General features: G+C 37.1%; 5 protein-coding genes across 7 annotated transcripts; 2 read left to right on the forward strand and 3 right to left on the reverse strand.

Annotated features, from left to right (window-relative positions):
• Positions 1–743: 743 nt before the first annotated feature.
• Positions 744–4,624, reverse strand: LOC116016610 (dnaJ protein homolog). Of its 2 annotated transcripts, none has more exons than XM_031256955.1 (8): positions 4,477–4,624; positions 3,352–3,546; positions 3,006–3,198; positions 2,764–2,905; positions 2,086–2,219; positions 1,845–1,987; positions 1,377–1,575; positions 744–1,297 (listed from the first exon to the last, which is right to left on the reverse strand). In XM_031256955.1, exons 2-8 carry the CDS (start codon positions 3,499–3,501, stop codon positions 969–971), a joined length of 1,290 nt encoding a protein of 429 aa, XP_031112815.1. In that variant the 5' UTR covers positions 3,502–3,546; positions 4,477–4,624; the 3' UTR covers positions 744–968. The 2 variants fall into 2 exon arrangements, with proteins under 2 accessions (XP_031112815.1, XP_031112816.1); XM_031256956.1 differs by lacking the exon at positions 4,477–4,624 and adding an exon at positions 4,225–4,362.
• A 1,172-nt stretch (positions 4,625–5,796) lies between these two features.
• LOC116017768 (transcription factor DUO1-like) lies at positions 5,797–8,233 on the reverse strand. The gene is made up of 4 exons (XM_031258402.1): positions 7,974–8,233; positions 7,060–7,330; positions 6,962–6,973; positions 5,797–6,327 (listed from the first exon to the last, which is right to left on the reverse strand). The coding sequence occupies exons 1-4, from the start codon at positions 8,231–8,233 to the stop codon at positions 5,797–5,799; spliced, it is 1,074 nt and encodes a 357-aa protein (XP_031114262.1).
• A 1,553-nt stretch (positions 8,234–9,786) lies between these two features.
• LOC116015097 (probable mitochondrial import inner membrane translocase subunit TIM21) lies at positions 9,787–13,546 on the forward strand. Of its 2 annotated transcripts, none has more exons than XM_031255103.1 (8): positions 9,787–10,138; positions 10,304–10,363; positions 10,447–10,459; positions 10,758–10,921; positions 11,929–12,107; positions 12,194–12,242; positions 12,660–12,779; positions 13,017–13,546. In XM_031255103.1, the coding sequence occupies exons 1-8, from the start codon at positions 9,956–9,958 to the stop codon at positions 13,173–13,175; spliced, it is 927 nt and encodes a 308-aa protein (XP_031110963.1). In that variant the 5' UTR covers positions 9,787–9,955; the 3' UTR covers positions 13,176–13,546. The 2 variants fall into 2 exon arrangements, with proteins under 2 accessions (XP_031110963.1, XP_031110962.1); XM_031255102.1 differs by having other exon boundaries at positions 9,788–10,138; positions 10,447–10,465.
• A 390-nt stretch (positions 13,547–13,936) lies between these two features.
• Positions 13,937–15,157, reverse strand: LOC116017137. The gene is made up of 2 exons (XM_031257666.1): positions 14,935–15,157; positions 13,937–14,230 (listed from the first exon to the last, which is right to left on the reverse strand). Exons 1-2 carry the CDS (start codon positions 15,148–15,150, stop codon positions 14,156–14,158), a joined length of 291 nt encoding a protein of 96 aa, XP_031113526.1. The 5' UTR covers positions 15,151–15,157; the 3' UTR covers positions 13,937–14,155.
• A 764-nt stretch (positions 15,158–15,921) lies between these two features.
• Positions 15,922–22,230, forward strand: LOC116017522 (poly(rC)-binding protein 4-like). The gene is made up of 10 exons (XM_031258131.1): positions 15,922–16,281; positions 18,499–18,600; positions 18,985–19,206; positions 20,155–20,213; positions 20,311–20,402; positions 20,525–20,637; positions 20,806–20,868; positions 21,249–21,388; positions 21,490–21,552; positions 21,727–22,230. Exons 1-10 carry the CDS (start codon positions 15,955–15,957, stop codon positions 21,836–21,838), a joined length of 1,293 nt encoding a protein of 430 aa, XP_031113991.1. The 5' UTR covers positions 15,922–15,954; the 3' UTR covers positions 21,839–22,230.
• The last annotated feature ends 944 nt before the right edge of the window (positions 22,231–23,174 follow it).

The following is a 23,174-nucleotide window of genomic DNA, read 5'->3' on the forward strand; positions in this document are numbered from 1 at the left end:
TTCTGTGGAATGCTGCTGGTAATCCTTTAATTTGAAGGAGTCTTGGATTCTTCTCAGCGATAATGGTTGTTTTCTACAGTTGTATTATCCATCCCGGTTAGTGATCATTCAAAAATAGTGGGTTGAATTTGTATCCTATTCTAGCTATCTTATCTTTTGACCCCTTGGTGAACTTATAACTACTTGTTGTGTTATGATGTTATTATTAAGCCCCAATAGTCATTTCTTAGTGTTATTGAATATGTAAAGAAACAGGAAAGTGCTTTGACATTGTTGTGACTATAATCCAGACATGTATATATACATGAATAGGGAGAATAAATTCGTACTTGTAATTGTTGATCCAAGATGGGATTAAGTGGTGTGGAGAGTAATCTTAAATTTGTTGTGTGGTAGTTATCCTTGGCTTTTCAGACTCGAAAAATGATCGTGTATATGGAATATAACTTTCGAGCGTGGAAGTCACAAATTCAATTTTTACTATCTTGACAAAAAAACTCATTAGCAAGTTTTATTCTATTTTGTCCAATTTTTAAAAATTTCCTATTTTTTGTCAACTTCTTTTAGTTTGTTCACATTTCAGTCTGTGACCCTCAGCCTATATACCTTTGACAAAACATAAGTTACAACCTGACATTAATAATGAATGTTCATTATGTAAGAACCAATATTTCACTTGACATAAGTGTAGGTTCACTTTTCCTCCTTAACATTGCATACAAGAAAAAAAAAAAAAAAAGATGTGGGCAGAGGTCAAATACCTATTAGGCTATTACATATCATATGTGATAATATTATGGTATGAGATAACTCAGGCAATCAGGCAAAAAATACAAATAAAAAATACCTTGTAGTGATAAACTTCAAAATGCAAATTAAAAAGCAATAATACTTATATATATCCCAAATGACCATATAACAAAAATACACTAGCCTAGATAAGCAAATCGGCAATCTCCCGGGCCTTACTACTGCTGGTTACATGCCACGCGGTGCACATCTGAAGACGAATCATCATCTGAATCGTAAGCCTCTTGCTGCCTCTGCTGCTCCTTGCGCCTCATTTCTTCCTCGATGTTCACGTCCTGCAATGTGGTTTCCTCACACTCGTCCAGGTTGATGGGTAATGCGGACTGGCAGGGTTTCGGTGGCAGGATAGTCTCGAGAGCGCGGCATGCCTCGGGGGAAAGAGCCCCGGGCTCGGGAAATTCCACGTCAAAATTGATATACAAGCGACCCTTCATGAACGGCCTTTGGTGGTGTGGCATTCCTTCGTCGTTTATTGCCTTGGATTGATCTGCGCAAAAGTAGAAGTGAGTTAACAAACGTAATTTTTTGCATCCCACTAGCGGAAATTATAGGGTGCGGGATGTTACCGGGCTTAATAACTTCGCCGGGTCCTGATTTGATTAGAAGCTGCCTGCCATCGAGATGAGTTAGGACGAAGTGGAAACCGCAAAGAGCTTCGGTTAAACTGAGGGTGTGCTCCATATAGAGATCATCAAACTTCCGCTTGAACTTGGGGTGTTCCCTCTGCTGTATCACGAAGACGATATCCCCGGCGATGGTATCCGGCTGCAAGTTCCAGTACCAGAAAAGTTGAGAACAACACGACCTTTGTCAAAACAAACAGCAAAACAAAATTGAACATTGTGATAGGAATGCGAGATATCTGTTTGATTAAATGGAACCGTGCTGCATCGGTTTCTAAGTGACTCCAAACTTTCTCGGGATTAACTACAAGGCTCATAATTTCCAATGACAAATGTCAACCATAAGCAAAAATTTCAACAAAACCAGAATTTCGAAACGAATTTGGTCAGCAGATATCTAACTTCACTTACCGCCTCATCTGCTTCCCCGGTAAATACTATCTTTTGACCATTTTGCATACCCTTCTCGACATGCACTTCCAGCACTTTCTTTTCTTGGGTAACCTTGCTTCCTTTGCACTGTGTACATTTGTCTCTTTCACTTATGGCCTCACCTGTGTCGAGGAAAAAAAAAAAAAAAAAGAAAAAAAAGATATAATGTGCGATCCAATGTTCCCATATCCCGACCACCAATAACAATTTCATTACATACCTGATCCTCGGCAATCAGGACAGACATGTTGCATCTGCTGGATCATGCCGGGTGCGATCTGTCGCGTTGAAACCTTCATTCCAGTGCCACGACACCCGTTGCATCTTCCAGTCGCTCCACTCTTTGAACCTTTCCTGATAACAGTTAGAATACATATAGGTCAAAATAAAAGTAAATGGCACACGATAGAAGCTCAAAATCAGCACACAAAACGGAGTGTAAAACATAAAACATTAAAAGAAATCTAAGCCAAATGGGAACATGGGATAGAGGTAAGTCGGGCAATATTATGCATGTTAGAGTTTCCATTTGGATTTATGTACATGTCCCGGCCTCCCGGGGATATTTCTTCTCCTGAATGCATAAATGTATGCATAGAGATTTGAGAAACTGACCCCAAGAAAAATAACGTCAAAGATGATGAGTTTATCACTTTATTGGACCAAAACAGAATATTAAAAAAAAAAAAATTATTTGTTTAGTTGTTACAGTAACAAGTAATTTATTCATTATGTTTTCCACATAAGATACATGTATTCAAAGGCTCCTCGTTAGAAGCGCTACTTTTTTTTTTTGAGTACTACTGACTCTGTTACAATGTAGTATCTGTTCATATATACTAGCGCTACTAGGAACAGAAGATACATAGATTAAAAAATCAATAATATGAGAGCATACCCTTTGCACTTGTGGCACAATTTGTTCCTGGAAAGTGAGAGCTTTTTTGTTGTGCCGTTATACAAATCTTCTAGAGAAACTCTAAGAGTATGTATTACATCTTCCCCTTGTCTCTTCCTGCTCCTCGAGCTGCTACCACCGCCTTGAAAATCAAATAATGTGAACAAAAACTTCATTTTCCAATTCACTAAAATAACAAACCGAAAAAATAAATAAATAAATAAATAGATAATCATTCTCACCTCCAAATGGTCCGCCGAAGTGGTGACCACCCCCAAATGATCCACCAAAGAATGACTCAAAAATGTCAAAAGGACTATGGGCCCCGGCACCCCCTCCCATTCCTTCTTTAAGGGCATCTTCGCCATACTGATCATAAACTTCTCTCTTTTCCGGATCACTGAGAACTTCATAAGCTTGAGACAACTCCTTGAACTGATGACATGAGAGGAAAAGAAGTTAAAATGTTGGCCGAGTAAAATGATGTCCAGTTCAATTCTCTTTGCGTACAAATCTATTCCTTCCCAAGATTACTTATCCGGAGAAACTGTAACAGTCTCTAAGTCGGGACATCAATATAACACTCACCTTCTCGGGATCTCCTCCCTTATCAGGATGATTCTTCATAGCCGCTTTTCTGTAGGCCTTCTTAAGCTCATCTTCGCTGGCACTTTTCGAAACACCAAGAACCTCATAGTATTTGGAGTTATCACCCCTTCGTGGACCCCTTCCAAACATATTGGATGTCCTTTACGCCACAGAAAATACACTAGAAGCTAGCACCTTTGAAAGAAAACAATGGACTTAATACAGAGAAGGTGAACAAATCAAGTGGAAATCAAATCTCAGAGCTTCATAACAACTTTGAAGTATGTAAAAACTCAAAATCAACAATATTAAGAACCAAGATGTAACAAACTGACACTCATATAAGCCACTTAACACACAGATAAAAGTTGCTACAAAGCCCTTTCATGTAAAAGCAAGCCCATCTATCTAAAAACTCCTCTCAAATACATATATTATGTCAAAAAGTCATGTTCTAAGAAATCGAAAGCATGTAAAGTTAGAAACGATCTTACAATATCATGTAAAGCTTTGCCTGCTAGAATTTCAACAATTCCATCTTAATACAAGCCCGGTATCAACTCACTAACTACTTTAATTAGATTCAATTCTCAATGCATTTAATCATCAACACCCTATGCAAGATCAGTTAGAAGTTAGAACACCAAATTTATGCAGGCAAACACAAAGACAGATTAAAACCCTAAAACTCCTATTTAGTCTACCATCAAAGCAGCAGTGAAAATTTTCCCCAAAACATACTGACAATCAAATCCCATCATCTCTCTCAGCAAAACCTAGCTTCTAGTATTGTTAAAACCTATTTCACATCTTCAACATCAAATGCCTAACGTTTGATGAGCATATGACTACAATTAAGAAAAAACTTCATACCACGAATTTTAGAAAAAAATCTTCACGCAATCGATTTATGGGGGAAAAAAGTTTCAATCTTCCCCAAACTGAACCATCAAGAGTAAAGACACCAGCTTTACACCCGAAATTCAACCTTAATCAAACACCCTTGAAGAAATCAATCGCTCAATTTCTTCAAGCGAATCGAGGAATCCAGATAGAGACAGCGAAGAAGAAGAAGAAGAAGAAGAAGAAGACGAATAAAGAAAGACGAAGGGTTGAAGAAAATACCTGGAAAAGGGAGTTGTAGAGAGAGAGAGGGAACGGAGAGCGCTTTGGGCCTCCCCAATTCTTCTCCCACTCTGTACGCGAGTTTCCTTGGCAGTGTGCTTTCCTTGTTTTGAAGGGATGGGTTTCCTCCTTGGCGGTGGACTCGTTTACTACGCACACGACCAAACCTTAATTGGCCGCCTCTGCCCTCCTATGTTGACTCTGGCCCTACTTTCCTAACCTTAAACGACTCTCGAGTATCCGCTGAATCAGTCCGACCATGCATGGAAAGTACCAATACAAAATTTGTTAATCTCTTTCCTATTCCCTTTAGGATAATAGTGATACAATTACATTCAACTTAGAGCATCCTTATCAGTGGGATATTTCGCGGTTATTGAGAAGTTTTTGTAAAGTGTAATTAGAAAAGAGAAAATGGGATGAGAGGAAAAAAATAAAACAAATCAAAATTTTAAAAAGAAATTAATAAACAATTGAAATTGTCAGCAGCTGACATGGGGAGAAGAAAAAGAAAAACAAAAAATGAAAGCTTCAATTAACGCGCCGTGGCGCGCTGCAGGTGCGTGTTGTGTAGTGCTTTATATTGTTGTCAGTTGTGGGGGAGGGGGACAATAATTTCATGTTTGCAAAAGTTCAAAAACAAATAACACTAGATAGAAGATCATTCATGGGTTTTTAACTCACATTATTCTCTAAATATTTTCTGTTGTGAATGCTCTTAAGATTGTTATTGTGTTATGCATAATTGCATAAAGCCCTTGGGAAGGAAAAATCAAGAATTGGGTAACAGCAATAACATAATATTTCAGCGACACATTGATAGAAGAGAATCGTGTCAAACGTGTTATTATTATTTAAGCATTGGGATTTGGGTAGCAGTAATAACATCATAATTTGGATTGTTATTGGCGACACAAGTTGAAAAGTATCATATTGTATAACATGCCGTCTTACAATCATTAATAAAGACAAATATTTGCTCCATTTATAACTTTTTCGAGCAATATTTGTAATTGTATCTAACAAACCATGACACAGAGTGATACTCATTAAGAATTTCAGTTTTTCAAAAAGTAACCCAATTTTTGTTATATATCAAGAAAGAAAAGGAGAAAAACAAAAACAAAAAAAAAAAAAAAGAAAAAATCAAAAAGTAGCCCTACTTTTTAAATCTTTGTTATCAAAAAACAAAGAGAATTACATATAAATATATAATCGTGGCAATATCAAGTGACAATTTGTCGAGAAGTCTTTTGGGATAAAAAGAAAAGTACATATAATTCATGGATCAAACAATCAGATCCACACATCATCATATCATCACCAATCAGATGGGCTAGGAAGCGGCTCAATATGATCAAACATATCAATTGGGAAGTCATCAATGAAGCTCTCCGGAGTTAGGGTTCCGGCCTCTTTCTTCACACCATCCTCCCGCCGGAAGCCTCCCTCCTGCGCCGGAAATGGAAGCTGCATACCATTCCCCATCCCAGAAGCATCACAAGCAGCAGAGCTTCCGAACATATCCAACAAGCTTGGATCCCATAATGGTCCTAGGTTGTCGTTGAAACCATCCGGCAGGCTTTCTATCGCCGGCGGCAGAGCAATGTCGTCGTCCGTCAGAAGCTGTGGGAATTCCGGGAAGGAAAGAAGGTGCGGGTGAAACAGATTAACAGGCTCGAAAGTGAACGGGATGGGAATATTCACCGCCGCCTCCGGCGGCATTGCCGAAACAACGTTGCAGGCGGCCTCCTCGGATTTTCCGACCACATTCGACGATGATGAACAAGATTGTGGCTTTGATAGTAACATTGCTTCTTGTTCATCATCCATTGAGCTCAGCTTCTGTGCCTGAAATATTGTAAATTACATACAAAAATATATGCAAACATCCATGGATTATAGCAAGCTACCATATGTTGCATATCATAATTCAGGCCAACTCCAACCTCTGACCACAAGATTATACGTTAGGAGCTGAGTCCCTTTGTCTTATTAGTTTGGGCCGTCAGCTATAACAACTTAACCAGTTGCATATTGGTCACAAAATAAAATTTATTTATGTTCAAGAAAGGCATGTTGATCTTATTAGTTTGCGCGTTTACATCGTTAGTATACCCAAACATGCATGGATTCTAGCAAGCAACCATATGTTGCATGCACCCAAAGTCAAAATTCAGGATAACTTCAACCAAATTGATCTAGCCACAAGATTATAAGTTCCAACCAAATTGATCTAGCCACAAGATTATAAGTTCACGAACAACTTATTAATTACTGGCTTTATTAGTTTGAGCACGTCAACTATAATAACCTAACCGATTAACTGTGGCCTTATGGGTCATAACATATAATTTATTTGTGTTTGGGAGCCGCTTATTAATCTTATTAGTTTGAGCCTGCTAGCTATAACAACTTAGACTGTTTACTGTGGGTCTCAAAATAAAATTTACTTGTTACACAAAGATACCGGTTGCGGATTTACCTTTACTATACCCTAAAAGATTGAAACTCAAGATTGAGTTCAAACTATATAATCTGCAAGAAAATTCATGAAGGACAATGCAAAATGTTCTTACATACCTCCAGGGACGAAGCATGATGAAAAGCTGGGGCATCCTCGACGGCAACGGAGTTTTTTTCCGGCGACATGTTAGAGTGCGACGATGAAGCTGCAGAGTGGTTATTATTGTGGAGAATCCTGGCCAGCCTCTTGCGCCTGCTGCTCCAGAAATTCTTGACATCATTGTCGGTTCTTCCGGGCAAATACGTCGCTATTCTGGCCCATTTGTTCCCAAACTCCGCCTGCAGATCGATCACTATCCTCTCCTCCTCTGCAGAAAACTTCACCCCACTGTCCAAGAACCAAACAGACTGGTCAATTATAAACAACTTAGACTAAACAGCATAGTCCCTAATTAAGGTCACAGAGCGAGATTTATCCTAGGTAGTGACTGAGGTTTTCCTTACCACCAAACAAGTAGAAACTAAAACAGATAAAAAAAGAACCAAAAGACGGGTAATAAGCTATGATCAACTCAGATTAATTTAACCATTATAGTCCCCGATTAAGGTTACGTGGCGAAATTTATCCTCAGTGGCTGGGGCTTTCCTTGCCACCAAACAAGTGGAAACTAAAACAGATAAAAACAAGAACTTAAAAACGGGTAAACTATGAACAACTCCGATTTAATCACTACAGTCCCGGATTAAGTTCCCAGTGCGAGATTTATCCTCAGGGACTTTCCTAACCACCAAACAAGTGGAAACTAAAACAGATAAAAACAAAAACTAGAAAGACTGGTAAGCTATGAACAACTCAGAAGATTTAATCACTACAATCCCTTATTAAGGTCACATGGCGAGATTTATCTCAGGCCGGGGTTTTCCTTGCAACCAAAAATGGTGGGAACTAAAAGAGATAAAAACAAGAAATGGAAGGCAATGTACGAGGATGATATGATGATGGTGGTGGTGAAGATGGGAGTTTTTCGTACTTCTTGAGGTTTGGTCGGAGTTTGTTGACCCACCGGAGTCGGCAGGACTTTCCGCTGCGTTGCAGGAGGCCTTTGGACTGAATGGAGCTCCAGTCTCTGGGGCCGTACTTCTTGACATGGTTGAGAAGAACTTCGTCTTCCTCCACTTTCCACGGCCCTTTCTTCATCTCCGCCGCCGTTAACTCGCCGGAATCTCCATTGCTGTGGTGATGATGGTGGTGGGTAAAACTGCACGTGTATGAACTTCTTCTTCCCTTCATGCACTCCAGGAGTATGGGTTTTCTCTGTACTGCAATTGATGTTTTTTTAACTTTGTTTCTTTTTTTGTGTTTATTACTCTTTAGCTTTGTGGGGTTTGAGGGTACGTGGTGACGGTTAATTTAAGCGGTTATTTTGCCATTATCCATTTTTTTCCTTTTCTTTTTCTTTGTTGCTTTTCAAATTTGTTTGTTTATTATTATTATTATTATTATTTTGAAAAATATAATGAATTATTAATTAATCTGAAAGAAAAAAATGAATACATGTAAGAAGAGTACGGTATCTAAAAAGAGAGTCAGGCCAACTAAGAATCTGCCGCCCTAGTTAAGGCATGGGCAAGTACACTTAATAATCTCATGATGAAATAAAAAGACACTAAGATAAAATGTTAATTTAGATACGTCGCATTGTTTAAAAAAAATGCCGAGCATTAGAATTGAAATATGAAGTTTTATTTTATCATTAAATTATTATTATTATTATCTATATAACCCTAAAAAATGAAAATTGAATCTTTAGGTTTTTAAATTTATAAATTACACTAATTTAAAATTTTGTCAATATCGAGACAAATATTGACTAACTTGGATGGAGTTATTCATATTTCAAAAACAATAATATATATATATATATATATATATATATATATATATATATATATATATATATATGTGTGTGTGTGTATGTATATATATTAATAATTATTCGGGGATGGGGCGGGGTGGGGATGGGTATTATTGTCCCTGTCCTTATCCTCGACAGGGAATTACATACATTCCCCGTCCCCTTTCCTTTCTCTGAAATTTTTCTCCATCGCCTTACCCGTCAGTGTGGGAATTGGGGATCCGTAGGGAAAGGGACAAATTGCCATCCCTAAACAACATTGGCACAAATCAAATCATTGATGAAGTGAAGTAGAAAAAACCTTACCTTAGGCAGGATTCATGAAGATTAATGTGGATGCAACCATTAACCATCGATAACGAAAATGTAAAATGGGTTTTAGTAGCATCATCAGGGACGAGAGGGGAAGATTCATAACAACAAGAGGAATACAATGGCAAGGAAATTACTTCCCGAGGGAAGCAAAAGCTACAACTACCAGGGAAGCATTAAGATGGATCAAGGAGAAAAATCCGAAAGAGTGCAAGAGGAAACAAATTCACTCCAAATTGTCTAACATTTAAATCTTTGTAGAGGAAATTATTTTTTTCATCTTGTTATTATAGATATAGAACACTTAATGAAAAGACTCTCATAAATTTCTTTATTATTTACTAAACGGTCAACGAATCAGACAACTCACGACTTTATGCTATAGTTAAACTGTTTGTCCTTAGGCCTAATTGTTCAAAGTGGGGGTCTAACCCTCCTCCATATCTTTGTAACGTGGTAACTATGGATGTTAGTGAGTGCTGACTAATTGTGTTTGAGTGTTTCCTCTCAAAAGAAAAGAAAAAGCCCATATTTATGTTACGGGACACACGTGCATCGTCCCGGCGGCACGTGACCTTCAACCCAAAAACCCCTTGACCCTGGCCTGCGCCGGGGTTTTTATGACCCCAAAATTTATCCTCGGCTGTTCCTTGTTCTTCTGAGAAAAATTAGCTTAATAGCGTCTTCAAGGATTCGATCTTTTCTGCTCTTAATCAGCTCTTGTGTTTTTGACTGGCTCGATCAAGATCAAAACTCTCAGCAAAGTGCGCAGTGCGGGTGGGAAGATGCTGCAAACTGTACGGAGAAGCAGATTCTCTATGAACAGATTCATATGTGCCTTAAAATCACACAAAAACTCGAATGCTTTCTTCGAGAACGCGCCTGCCAAGAGTGTTTCTGATGTGGGCATTTGTGGATTTTCTTCTCTGGTCTCGGAAAATGCTGCCGCCAATCCTTTTGTAAGGAGGGTATGCAAAATTCAGCGTTAATTTTCAGCCCATTGGCTCAGTTCCCCGCCCTGTAGAGATTTTTTTGTGTTTAGCTATTGGGATAATTGTGTCTCAGCTGCAAAAAATTATTGGGAATTCTTTATGTTGTTAAGAATCATGTTTTATAATATGATTTACTTGCAGGAATTAGCAGAATCAGCTTATGCAAGCAAATCTTCTATCCCTGCTAATCCCATAGCTAGGGTAAGTTGTTGGCAAGGGCTTTTTCAGTGATTAGTTAGCTTGCTTTCTTGTTGCCTATTGATCATTCATTCAAATTTTTACAGGTCACAAACAAAGGTGATGGTTAGTAGCCAAAACTCATGTCTTCATGCTAAGCAAATTGCGAACTCCATATAATAATTTCATTTTTGGGATTGTTGTTTACAATTTGTTTATTGGGACTTGGCTACTTTAAGTTGTTAAATTTGATGTGTTTCTTGTCTTTGAGCAACACCTTAAAAATAGAGTCTGCTTCCCGTTTCTCATTAAGTTACAGATACCTGCTTATATTTTCGGTTGTTAAGTTTTCATTTGTGGGTTGAAAAGTTTGGTGGCATTACTTTCAAATTCATGCTGAGAGTGTTGTGTTCTGCAGGACTTCCTTTACTATTCAGAGATCGTCCAAATATGAAACACGTAACTACTTTTCAGGCACCATTTCAGGTTGCCAATATCAATGGTATAAAATTCAAGATGCCTTGCTTTGCTAGAACATTTGCATCAAAGGCTTCTGAATCAACTGGACAAAAGCGATCAGAGGTTTGCCTTTGTCTCTAGAACCATAGATGTAATGATTGCTCTCTACGTGAACTTTAGTAGACTACAAGACACCTTAGTTTTGCATTTACTATGCCTTCCCTTCCGAAGTGAGAAATTTGATAATGTTTTATAGTAATAACCTTTGACTTTTCACCTCTCCAATTTGTAATGATTCTCTTGAAAATGTTTGTGGTGAATTTTTAAAAGCTACTGCTGTTGCGTTCTTCTGGAATTTCTATAATAATCTATTTTCTTTTGTTCTTTTAATTGTAAACAAAAAATACAACTTGAAAAACATAACTACTAAGATCGCATGTACTAACAAGCTACAGAGATATGATTTCATGTAGTTAGAATTTTCCCATTTTAAGTCTGATTTATTTAGGAATCTTATCAAGCACCTGTTGGATAAGTTTCTACTCCATATATCACTAATAATCTTTACTGCCAAAGAATATCTAATATCCTGCTCTTGAGCATGCATCTCTATATTATTTGATTCTCCACGAAAAACCAATCTGCTGATGACATTAATGTCCCATCCTTGGTGCACATGTTCAGAATGCACAATTCCATTTGTTTTATGCGGAGCTTTCCATTATGAGCTCCAAATCTTATGTCTTCGAGAATTTGCAGTGGCAGATTTTTTGTTCGATTCTTTTATTCATTTACTTATTTTCTTCTTTTGGTCTTCTGCACTATCACATAGATAAGCCCTTGTCCTTGAGACATCAAGAAAGTATAGGTAAACCATAAAAAGGAGACAGAGGGATCGACATTTATTCAAATGTGGGAAGTTGCCAAATGTCCATCTGTCTCCTTATAAGTTGAAAACCATTTATGTGGCATCTGTCAAACCCAATATTAGAGGTTTTGTTGCCAATAGCTTTGTATGTGATATAGTTTCTTTGTTCATAAAGAAAGGTGATATTTCTAGATGTAGTGTTTAGATGCACCCTTTTTTTTTTTTTTTTAATAAATTATTTATCTTGTTCTTGCTTATTCAGGGCCGAAAAGAGATATCTACCGTTGATGATCCCTTTGATGCTCCCACATATAATATCCCGGAGAAGCCTGTGTCATTTACAGAGGGGGCTTCCTACAGTGTTGTCATTCTTGCGGGGTTAGGAGTTGCTGCCGCTGCTGCATATGCTGTTTTTAAGGAACTTATATTTGAGCCAAAAGAGTAAGGATTTATTCCTGCACTCTATGTATAGAGGACTTTGTTCCTTTTTCCATTACTGGATTTAAGATAATTTTTATATTCTCTAGGTACAAAATTTTTGGGAAGGCTCTCGATAGGATTCAACATGACAGCCAGGTATGCTCTTTACCATAAATTTTACATTTTTATGGCATATCCTTGGTTGATTGCATCTAGGTGTTTGGTCTCAAGGTTGTGTTTGTCAAGTTTATAGATTACAAATGAACATTGCATAGGAACATTTATTTGCTTTTATAAATGCCATGTCCTTGATTTGATAGCATCTGATCTGGGCATTTGTTCTTTACTATTATTTAAGTTTGCGTTTGTCGATTACAAGTGAATATTGTTTATGGGAGTACTTATTTGCTTTTATAAACATTTTCCTCGCTACCCATTAAAATAAAAAATTTACATATCCAAAACAAATATAAGGGTTTGATATGCAGCTCAAAGTTGTAATTGGATTGGCTTAAGCTTGGTGCATTGAGAATCTGAGATTATTACTTGAAATTAAGAAGCCATTTGGAACAGGTTAGGGTGAGAATTGGATCCCCTATTACTGGCTATGGATCAGAAAGTAGGAACCGTGCAGCTCGCCAACGCATTCCAAACAGGATATGGACTGATGAGGACGGGGTTGAACACGTTGAGGTATTACATTCACACTTTCTTCTGAGATTATTTACCCCCAATTTTAACTCCAAACTTTTGATGTCTTTCTTTAGTTTCACATGATGCCTTCCCCGTTTGTCACTCACCATTTGACAAGCTGGGAGAAGTGGACAATATTATGAGAGAACAGACACTTAAAAACTTTTCATAATCATGATTTTATTGTTGTATTAATATGAAACTTCTTGACAGTTTAAATCTTAAAACTCAACACAGGTCAATTTCTATATTCGGGGACCACATGGAGCCGGCAAAGTTTTTGCAGAGATGTTCCAAGACAAAGAGGAGAAGCAGTGGAAGTTCACCTATTTGATCGTTCAGATCAATTCACCTTCCCCGGCACAACTGATGCTCGAGTCTTATGTCCCAGCCTGAATAAAAACAGCCAAATGTCTTGCTCCATTCTGTCTCTGACACCCTTCAATCACACAAATAGTTCTCCAATTTTTTACTTACCAAGATGTGATCAAGGACAAATTCTTGAATGGGCATGTTTTCTGATTTTATGGGATGCAACAATTGGTATCAACCCCACAGTCTGATGTTATTCATTTTTCATGCCAGCCATGGTGTTGAAATAGGCATGCTGTCACCTTACATCTTTGTTTTTTTGATCTTTTCAAAGCTCATGTAATGCATGGTGCATTGACAATGGGATAGGAGCTCTCTCAAGGGATAACTGGGAAACTTCAGTGTTTATTCTTTACATGTTTCTTGATATAAAATGCAATGCAACTTGAAGTCAAGCTATTGCATTTCAATGTTTGGTACAATATACTCTGCCAATAATGGTATCACAACAATCATAATGAACAAATGACCTATATTTCAAGGGACAACCTCAACCAAGTTAGTTGGGTTGTTGGAAAACCAACAAGATTCCAAATTTGACTTTCATTGAGAGCAACATATTGACGGTATAGACAACCTAGGTTGATTGAGGCCTTTGGTTGGCTAAGGTTGACGGTATAGACAACCTAGGCTGATTGAAGCTTTTTGTTGGCTAAGGTTGGCAGAATTTATCCGGTGTACATCTCTTGGGTAGTGGCTAGTCATCCAAATTACGTATATTTTATGTTCATTAAGGTATGCAAAGTATTATGGAAAACAATTGCAAGCAAATATTGCCAACAATCAATGAAAAATATAAGGTGGGAAACATTTATTAACACCATTACTTGTATAGTCATAAACATCAGTAACTATAAATCTATCATCAGCTAGACTTGCAATCAATCTTCTTTTCCAAGATTCCATCTTCCTAATGAAATGCAGATTACTCAGTTTATCCCTAATTATACAGAAATTGGTCCTCATAATGACTACAGAAATTATCAACTCAAATGTCTAGTAATCTAGTTATCTTGTGCCCTTGGAGGTATCCCAACTCCAGTTCTTATGCTTGCACCCACTGTCTTCATATCTTCAACCTATGAAACACACCATCAATCAATAGTTCAATACACCACTAGAGTAGAAGAATGTCAGTTGATGCAGAAGATATGAACAAAAGCATGAGTCTGTCTAGAATGCTGAGAGGTCCATGAAAAGATCAGACATTGCATAGGCTCCTCCCGTCGCGAATCATAACATCTACAAAAAATTGCAGCATCTAAACCCTGACTGCAGTGTTATGAAACAAAGAAGCATCTACACAACTACCAAAACAAAGGAAAAACATGCATTTTACATTGAAGCATACCAGGATGGCAGGATTTCAAGAAGGATAACACAATGTTTATGTCCCAATTAAATAAGAAATCATATTTATTGTGAACTGAAGGCAGTATTTTATCTGACATTGAGAATCAAGGTCAAATAGTTCAATTCAATTGTATGAAATTATAACACAAACAGCAAAATCAGTGATCTACAAGCTTAATCATCTCTGCTTGCTGTAAATTACAGGAATCCTACTATCAACCATAGTCTATCCATTCCATGAATCTAAAGGTGAGTGTGTTTATGTCAGTAAATTCATCCTGTCTTGGCACAAAGATTATACAGAAGATTAATAATAGTATTCTACTTCTTTTATCACTTCAAAATTTCTTCTTTCTCTGTCCAATCTCCATCTCTGCTTGATATTTTAAACAAAAAAAAAAGAGTTTGAGTGTGAGAGAGAGAGAGTTACAGAATGGATGCCAGAGGCGAGAAGCGATGCGACGGCGGCGGAAGCGGTGGCGCCGACGAAGAGTGAGGCAACGAAAAAAGCTTTGACTGGCATGAGATTAGAACTGCCGGCATAGCCTTTTCTAAGAGCGGAGATTCCCCACCCTAGTTGGCCGGTACTCGCAGCCGCCCACCACCAGTACTCGGCGTTTCCCCCGTCTCCCTCCCCCTTTTCCATCTTACCATCTTTGTGTTTCCGGTTAGGCCCTTTTGCAGTTCTTAACTCTTTATGGGCTTTCGTTGGTGGGCCGAGTCAATGCCCCATAAGTAGCTGGACTCTTTTTTTTTTTTTTTTTGAGTGACGGGAAACGTTCAGTCATTACTTGATGGTACGTATTGGATAAATCTCGCCTTATGATCCTATTAAGTAAAAGATCACAAGGAAATAAACTATCATAGCTTCTCAGCTCAAACCCAGACGACTAAGATTCAAACTCGTGACATTGACCAATTTGTAAACGTTTTAATTCTAAAGGGCCAGTGTTAGATGAGATGGAAGGAAAAGAGCAGTCCATTGACTAGTCCAGGGCTCAAGGCGTGTGGCCGATCGTCTGAGCTAAGCAGCAATCGACCAAGAAACACAACAACAGAAGAGTATATTGTAAAATAAAATTGATTATTAGTTGTTTACTCTAGTCTCTAAAGTATGATTCGAGGCAAAAAGGATATTTTGCTATCCAATGTCACATTAGTCCGTGAAAGTGATATTGACTCATTATACTTCAACAGATTGAGAAAGTATAGAGGAACGAAAATTCATCGTGACTAATGAGCCATCTCTATGATATGGGCTCGTTATAATTTGGGTCATCTTTTTTCCTTTAGATTTCATCGGCCCATTATAAAGTTTCCGTAACTGCTTTCTCCCTCAAGAATATGCTTTACGTCAAACCCGGTAACCCGACCCGGTGTTAACACAGAGTATAAAGCAACTAAACGCCGGGTCGGCACTTTTCCCTCAAGCTAGCACCGTTCTCCACCAATGGCTCAGCAAGCTCAGCCAATCGAGACCAGTCTAAACCCTAACCCTCCGCCACCAGGAGCTCCATCGATGGAGGACGATCCGTACAAGTCCACAACCGCAAAGCGCCGCCGCGATGAGGATTTCGCGGAGGCGACGGATGAGGCTGGCACCTCAGCGGAGGTCGTGCCGCCGTTGAAAAAGCGCGTCAAGGTTTCGCAGGATATTGTGTACCGCATCATCGTGCCGTCGAAGCAGATCGGGAAGGTTATTGGTAAAGTGGGGCATCGAATCCAGAAGATTCGAGAGGAGACCAGGGCTACAATTAAGATAGCCGACGCCATATCTGTGAGTATGAAATTTTTGTTTTGTGTTAGTAATTGGTTTATTGTTGCCATGGAGATCTTTGGAAGTGGAAGAAGCCATGCTAAATAGTAGAAGAGAATTTTTGTGTAGAATTTGGTCAGTTTAGTTAAAAAGAGCTTAATTGGGTCAATTCAACTGCTGACATTGACAGTGAGAGTTAATTCATATGCGTCATATCACTTTTGTTTTTTGAGAAACTGAGGCTGTTCTTATGATAAAAAATATAGAATCCTGGTAACTAGATTGAAGTCATTTTCTAAAGACCTGAGCTGCTGCAATGGGTTCTTATGCTTTGCTAATTGACTTTTCTAGGTTCTAGCAGAGTCACTAGGAGCAAGTAAAATGAAATGGGATGTTGTTGTCTGCAACCTCTTGATTAAGGATCTTTTATTCGAAGCCAGGGCTAATTTCTACCTAGAGTGACTTTGGAACTGGTTCCTTTTAATTGTTAAGAGAATCCACATTTCATGCCCTGTTGTTCAATTAGGTTTCTGTATAACTTGTTGTCCAATTAATATGAAATTACAAAAAGGTGTTTTATCTGCCTGCATTTTTGTGGATTAGTGGATCTGTTAGTGTGCTCTCAGGGTTTGCTGACCCATATACTCACCCACGTCTGTCCTTACCAAAAGTAATAGTAAAATGAAATACCTCATAATCGTATCTTCCGCGGCATAGAGTAATAGAGTATAATTGCCCAATAATATAAATAAGGTAGCACCGAAATGGGGAAGGGACATGCTATAAGAAAAAAAAAAAGAAACTTTAAAAAATGTGATATGGAACGTGGCCAAATGCAACGTTGTAAGAATCGCTATGCGCCCAACATTTAAAAAAAATAATTCTTTAATATAAATATTCTTTTCTTCCTTGTGAACTCAATCTTCAGTCTTCATTGAGAGGCAAGTAGTGAGATTGAGAACTCCGAGAGGCCAGCAAGACCAAGAACCACTAGAAGTGAGCGATGAAACTGGAAGACTGAGCGTGAGATAAGAATCGAAAAACGTAAAAATCTCGGAAGACATTTTTCGCCACAAAATGGGTCATTTTTCCTTTGATCGCCATCGGAATGAGTATTTTCTGTTGATAGCCAAACATTGGAAAATCTAAAAAGTGACTTTTGGAAGTCATTTTTTTGGGTTTCCAAACAGACCCTTAATTCCTTACTAGTTCCATAATTAAAAGTAATATACTATAGAGGTATATAGACTATAAAAATACGTAGTTATAAGGGTATATAGGAGTTGGAGTAAGTAGTAAGAACCCGACTTTCAATTTCTTTTAACCCCAAAAAATGTGTTCTTCAATTAGACCCTTAAACACATTTCTTTTTCATATTATGAAAGTAAATCCCACCTAGGGGAGTTAGGATCCTTTTTCCCGGGTGACTAGGAATCTACCAAATTTATTCAATTACGTATTTATCATTTTGGCACCAAACTAAAAGTCTCTTATAAATATAATAAATTTTTCTCTCTCACCATTACGAAGTATAACAACACTATTTATCGAAGAAATTTGTCTCTCTCAACACGGTTTTACATACGTACTGTTTTGTATTTTGAATATTCTTGCTGTAGACTAGAATTTTTTGGCATATGGTTTATTATTATTATTATTATTATTATTATTATTATTTTAATGTTTGTATATAGCAAGGATATATTAGAGATTTAAAAAAAATTTCTAGGAAAGCTTTAACGAATTTAACATCTTAATTAATTTTCTGGGTAATTTAATTATTATTTCTAGGATAACACCAAATTTGTTAATTAATTTTCCTTGCAAAGTTATTCCCATCAAATGCATTCCTTGGAAATACTTTCCCAGGAATTTAATTGATGAGAAAGTAACAAACGCCCTCTAAGAGTTCTTGTGCATCATAGAATATAAGTCTCATATATGTAAGAATTCTATTTATGATATGTAATAAGGAAATAAATGTAAAATGAGATTTGTTACTAAAAACATGAGTATTCATTTCAGAACTAAAGAAATGCTTAAATATTTTCAGGAACAATGGAAATAGTTCCAAAATACATTATTTGATATATATACCAGTTTAGGGAGAGAACTTGTACCTGGATTTATACTGCTTAATTATCCATAGTGAGAAAACTTTCCTCTATTTTCTTCCGATTCCAAACTTACTGTTGTTTCTTGAACTTATCATGTTCTTTCTGATTTTTGTTTCTGAAGAGACATGAAGAGAGGGTTATCATCATCAGTTCGAAAGACAATGATGGCACATTTTGTGATGCTGAGAATGCCCTTCATCAAATTGTGACATTAATTCTGAAGGTACCATAGTCTGGGTGCAGAAGAATTATCACTATTTTTTTCTCAAGCCCAAAGTGCTGCTTGCATGAGATATTGTTCCCTGCTAAAATGCTTTCGTTTATTTCCTCTATCTATCTTTATGTATGCATGTATGTATGTATGTGTTGTGTGTATTATGTATGTATATACAAAGAATGTATATATAGATAGTGGAAAATGAAAACTCTGATCTGTTATATTTATCTTGTATCAAGTTCATTTTTTTTGTATGTTATATTCCTTTTCTCTCAAGTATGGCCCACTGAAGTGGTTCTGGTGTTTTTTTCAACATTGATGTCGTACCTTTTTAGCGGGAAAAGTTGCTGGTGCTCTAATTATATCCGATATATTCCTTACTTCCTTTAGGATGATGATAGCAACATTGAAGCACTGAAAGCTGGTGCTGGGCATGTGCCAGCAAATTCAGTAAGGTTTTTGATTGCTGGTTCTCAAGCAGGTGGTTTGATTGGGGTGTCTGGCCAAAATATTGAGAATTTGAGGATTTCTACCGGGGCTACTGTTACGGTTCTCGCTCAACACCAGTTGCCACTTTGTGCATCTGCCCATGAGTCTGATCGTGTGGTGCAAGTAAGAAAAATCTTGTTCTAGGTGACAAATGATCCAAGGAAACAGACAACTTTACCTTGCTTGCTGAATTAAAAATTTTCTTTGTATTGTTTTCCCAATCACTTAACTATACATGAGAAAAAAAAAGATATTATCTGCATTTTGTGCTAAAATTATGTTGTGTACAAAAAGTTTGGTTGGAAAGTCTGTTAACAATTCTTAAATGAGAGTTTCATCATGCATCAATAGAAATATGATTGTGTATGGATGTATGGGCTGAATGATTTGTTATGTACATTAAAGCTCAACTTTTTTTGTTAGACTATTACTGATACAACTGTTAGTCTTGAAGTCTGCAGTTCATGATCTCCATCATCTTGTAAAAACATTTTAATCAGTTCGTATTTGTGAAGGCATCTAGTTCTTTTGCACTATTTTTTTGTGCTTTTAGATTTCATGTGTTTCTCCTTGCTTTTTGTTAAGCAACTATATTCAGTACTGTGGTCAGCATGCAGCGTGAAATGGAATTCTGTTTGTACCAAAAGTACTATGTTGGTAATTCATTGCAGAACTACAGAGGATGAAATTGATTTTTAGTTTACATTCATTATCATAGTTTGGTTGCCTTAATGTCTGAAGGAAGAATGATCAAGAAAATGTTCCTGATAATTTTCAATGATTTTAAATTGCGGACTTTATTGGGTCCTTCCATTTGATCAAACTTCACTTAATATGAGACGTCCTTTTATGCTCTTTTTTTGTTTGTTTGTTTTTGTTTTTATTAGTTTTTTTTTGCGGGGTGGGGGGTTTTGGGTTTAAAATAAGTTTGTGGCTTAACATACATGCTTGGGATTCTGGTGCATTATTGAGGTCAAATGATTTGTGCTAGCTGATCAATAAGTAACTTGTATCACTAGAATGAACTGGAGTGGTGATATTGACTTTTCATTTTGGGTTGTCTAATTGCAGGTTTCTGGAGATATTCCTGCAGTCCTCAGAGCAGTAGTGGAGATTGGTTGTCAACTGAGGTTTTACAAAATATTTGGATTACATTGGAGAGCTTAAATTTACTAGTTCTTTTAAATGTTTTGTTTCCTGATTCTGCATCAATTTTGTATTGCACAGGGATAACCCTCCTAGACAAGTAATCACTATAAGCCCAACATATAATCTTGGCTTTAATCGCCCTCTTCATCAATATGTTGATCCAAATTCAGGTTATTAATTCCTTCTTCTTTTCTTCTCCTTCTGAACTTTCAAACTGCTGCCTTGTGCTGCTGTATGAAATCTTGATATATTTCTCATAACGACATCATCTTTAGGACAACCACTCTTGCAGCTGAATATGTAAATGCGACTATGTTGATTCCGGAGGCATTGGCTGGTGGCCTGATAGGGAGGTGTGGCTCCAACATTTCCAGGATAAGAACTGAATCTGGAGCAACAATTAAGGTGTGTAGGTATCTTCCTTAGATTACTACTCTGTACATAGTTATTGCTCTTACAGTGCTTCTTGGGATTAAATTCGTGGTAGGTTGATCATTTCTCACCTTTCTCAATCTTCTGGGTATCAACTTTAGACATTGTTGTTTGATAGTTAGCATGCCTTGTCTTATACAGGTTTATGGTGGGAAAGGTGAACAAAAGCAAAGACAAATCCATCTTGGCGGTAGTGCACAACAGGTCAAACTAATGGATTCCATCATATCCTTTTTTCATGATTTTGATTCTTTGATGTCTTATTAACACAATTGCTTCACTGGCATATAGCATTTGACTTTCTGAGATTTTTTTGAAACTATATTTGCTTCCCACACTAGGAAACATTTTTAGAAATGTGATTTAATGCTTGTTTGGCTCAGCATGTGTTTTTAAAAAGGAGGCATTTTGTCTCTTTTCTAGCCTTAAAAAGTTTCTTTTGTAGATCTAATATTCGGCATAACTTAAAAGTTTTTTTAAATAGATAAACTTGAAAATAAGTTGGGCCCAAGCAAACACATAGAAAATTGCAATGTTTTAGAAGATCATATCATAATTCTGTAAACATCTTTCTTCTTCCACAGGTTGCCCTGGCAAAGCAAAGGATTGATGAGTATGTATATTCCCAGCTGATGCTACAAACTGGTGGCCAGCAGCTTCAAGAAACAGTGCAGCTACAGCAATCATTACAGTTGCAACAGACAATGCAGCTACAACAGCCAATGTAACTTTGCATACTTATGTAGTCATGCTGGTCATACATTGTCTGACAACAGTATAGTAGTTGTTTTGGACTTTGACTAATAAGTTTAGTACATATTTCAGACCCGATGCATCTGCTTCTCTGTTGCAAGGATATACTCAAGGGCACGGGCTTTATGTTAACAGGTAAGTGCAATATTGCTCAGGTTGTGACATGCTCTCACGAATTCCCAAACATTACTCTTTTCTCAATAGCTTTGCTTTCAACCATCTTACTGAGTCTGCTTTCACTTTTGGTTACGTTATTTTACTTGTGGCGGTCCGTGGTCTAATGAATTAACGGGAAAATCTCATGTGTAGTAATCAAGGAGGTGCTATGATGGCATCCTACCCACAAGTCTACTCATCAACCGCAGCCAATCAAGCTCCCGCCTATTATGGTCAGTCATATTATCCCGCCCCTCCAATTTAGGCATGGCCATGAGTGTTGCTCTTTAGCACCTTCCGCTTTAATGGATGTACAAATAGTGAGTTATGCGGTGCTCAAACTCTACTCTTCCTATGAACTGTGATGTAGCTTTTGTATTTTAACGATTGATTTTGATTTTACTTGGTAAAACGCCGTAGGACATAGTAGAGTATCCTTCAAACCTCTATTGCCTCCTTGTTGAAATGTTGAGAATTAAGTTATATTTTCTAGGTTTTCAAATCTCTTAAAACAGTTTGGTCATACCTGTGCTACTATCATCCAAGTGAAGTGTATGGTAGGCTTGTGAGTACTTTATTTAGATTTAAGATAGCCATGTCTGTATCAGTGCTTGGATTATTATAACTTTAGTGGGAAATTTTTCATATTGATGTAAATGACCAAACTGGGGCTTAGAAATCTCTGAAATTTCCCCCAATTTGTTGAATCAGCTATGCAAAAACTCCAAAAAAAAAATAAAAATTTGTTGTTGGGCATGCTCTTATATATAGGTCTTATTACTAAATGAATTGAAAATGAAATTTTGAAATAATAATAATGGTGATGATGTTCCTTTCAAAAAAATAAATAAATAAATAATGGTGATGATGTTGAAATTATATGTTATACATTTAAAATTAATTATGTATTTTGTTTAATACTATTCTTTTCATTGATTACAACATATCATTAATAAAGTACACAACATTACTATTCATCCTCTAATATGAAAAGGGGGTAGCAGAGCAGTGTCATTAATTAGTCCGTTCAAATAAAGTGCGCAATGCGACGGATTGCACGCGGGACATAATGAAAAACACTCCCCTGGAACATCGCCTCCTGCATGCATGCTTGTACTTCCTGGGCTTCAGGTTGTGTTGTACGAACACTAATCTATGTTGACTAACACTTAAGTTATAATAATAATAATAATTACTATTAAAATAATAATAATATTATTATTAATAGATGATTGACCCATGGAGGAATGGATCCATTGCTTGACCATGCACACGTGTAATGCACGTGGGACATCATATAACCATATTAGTTATTCATGTAAGTAGAAAGATGATCCGGAGAAGAGAGAGTGACAATATGTGAAATGTACAAATCATTCGGATAATGTTCAAGAAGAAGAAGAAGAATGTATATGGAAATTGTGTGTCATGAATTGCACACTGTGCCTTCGCTTGCAAGGGCATAAGAAGGTGGTGGACAGTTGTTTGTCACTTTTAACAAAGTTGATATATTATTTTCTCCTTTTGATTTTGTTTTGACGATGTGGAATAATAAAATTCTTTTAGTATTGCAGATGTTCTAGGGTAAGTGATTTAAGCTT

Source organism: Ipomoea triloba, chromosome 4 (assembly GCF_003576645.1).
Source record: "Ipomoea triloba cultivar NCNSP0323 chromosome 4, ASM357664v1".
Classification (NCBI taxonomy): Eukaryota; Viridiplantae; Streptophyta; class Magnoliopsida; order Solanales; family Convolvulaceae; genus Ipomoea; species Ipomoea triloba.

What these genes read in the sequence shown, in the direction of transcription:
- LOC116015097 (XM_031255102.1), top strand. Translation starts at nt 9,956, where the DNA reads ATGCTGCAAACTGTACGGAGAAGCAGATTCTCTATGAACAGATTCATA. An exon ending in CTTATATTTGAGCCAAAAGA is followed by an intron (nt 12,108 to 12,193) that starts GTAAGGATTTAT and finishes TATATTCTCTAG; the next exon opens with GTACAAAATTTTTGGGAAGG. An exon ending in GGATTCAACATGACAGCCAG is followed by an intron (nt 12,243 to 12,659) that starts GTATGCTCTTTA and finishes CATTTGGAACAG; the next exon opens with GTTAGGGTGAGAATTGGATC.
- LOC116017137 (XM_031257666.1), bottom strand. Translation starts at nt 15,150, where the DNA reads ATGGAAAAGGGGGAGGGAGACGGGGGAAACGCCGAGTACTGGTGGTGG. An exon ending in TCGCCTCTGGCATCCATTCT is followed by an intron (nt 14,231 to 14,934) that starts GTAACTCTCTCT and finishes TGTGTTTCATAG; the next exon opens with GTTGAAGATATGAAGACAGT.
- LOC116017522 (XM_031258131.1), top strand. Translation starts at nt 15,955, where the DNA reads ATGGCTCAGCAAGCTCAGCCAATCGAGACCAGTCTAAACCCTAACCCT. An exon ending in TTGTGACATTAATTCTGAAG is followed by an intron (nt 18,601 to 18,984) that starts GTACCATAGTCT and finishes TACTTCCTTTAG; the next exon opens with GATGATGATAGCAACATTGA. An exon ending in ATGCAGCTACAACAGCCAAT is followed by an intron (nt 21,389 to 21,489) that starts GTAACTTTGCAT and finishes TACATATTTCAG; the next exon opens with ACCCGATGCATCTGCTTCTC.
- LOC116017768 (XM_031258402.1), bottom strand. Translation starts at nt 8,233, where the DNA reads ATGAAGGGAAGAAGAAGTTCATACACGTGCAGTTTTACCCACCACCAT. An exon ending in CTCCGACCAAACCTCAAGAA is followed by an intron (nt 7,331 to 7,973) that starts GTACGAAAAACT and finishes GTTCTTGGACAG; the next exon opens with TGGGGTGAAGTTTTCTGCAG.
- LOC116016610 (XM_031256955.1), bottom strand. Translation starts at nt 3,501, where the DNA reads ATGTTTGGAAGGGGTCCACGAAGGGGTGATAACTCCAAATACTATGAG. An exon ending in AGGGAGGAGATCCCGAGAAG is followed by an intron (nt 3,199 to 3,351) that starts GTGAGTGTTATA and finishes TCATGTCATCAG; the next exon opens with TTCAAGGAGTTGTCTCAAGC. An exon ending in TTGTGCCACAAGTGCAAAGG is followed by an intron (nt 2,220 to 2,763) that starts GTATGCTCTCAT and finishes AACTGTTATCAG; the next exon opens with GAAAGGTTCAAAGAGTGGAG.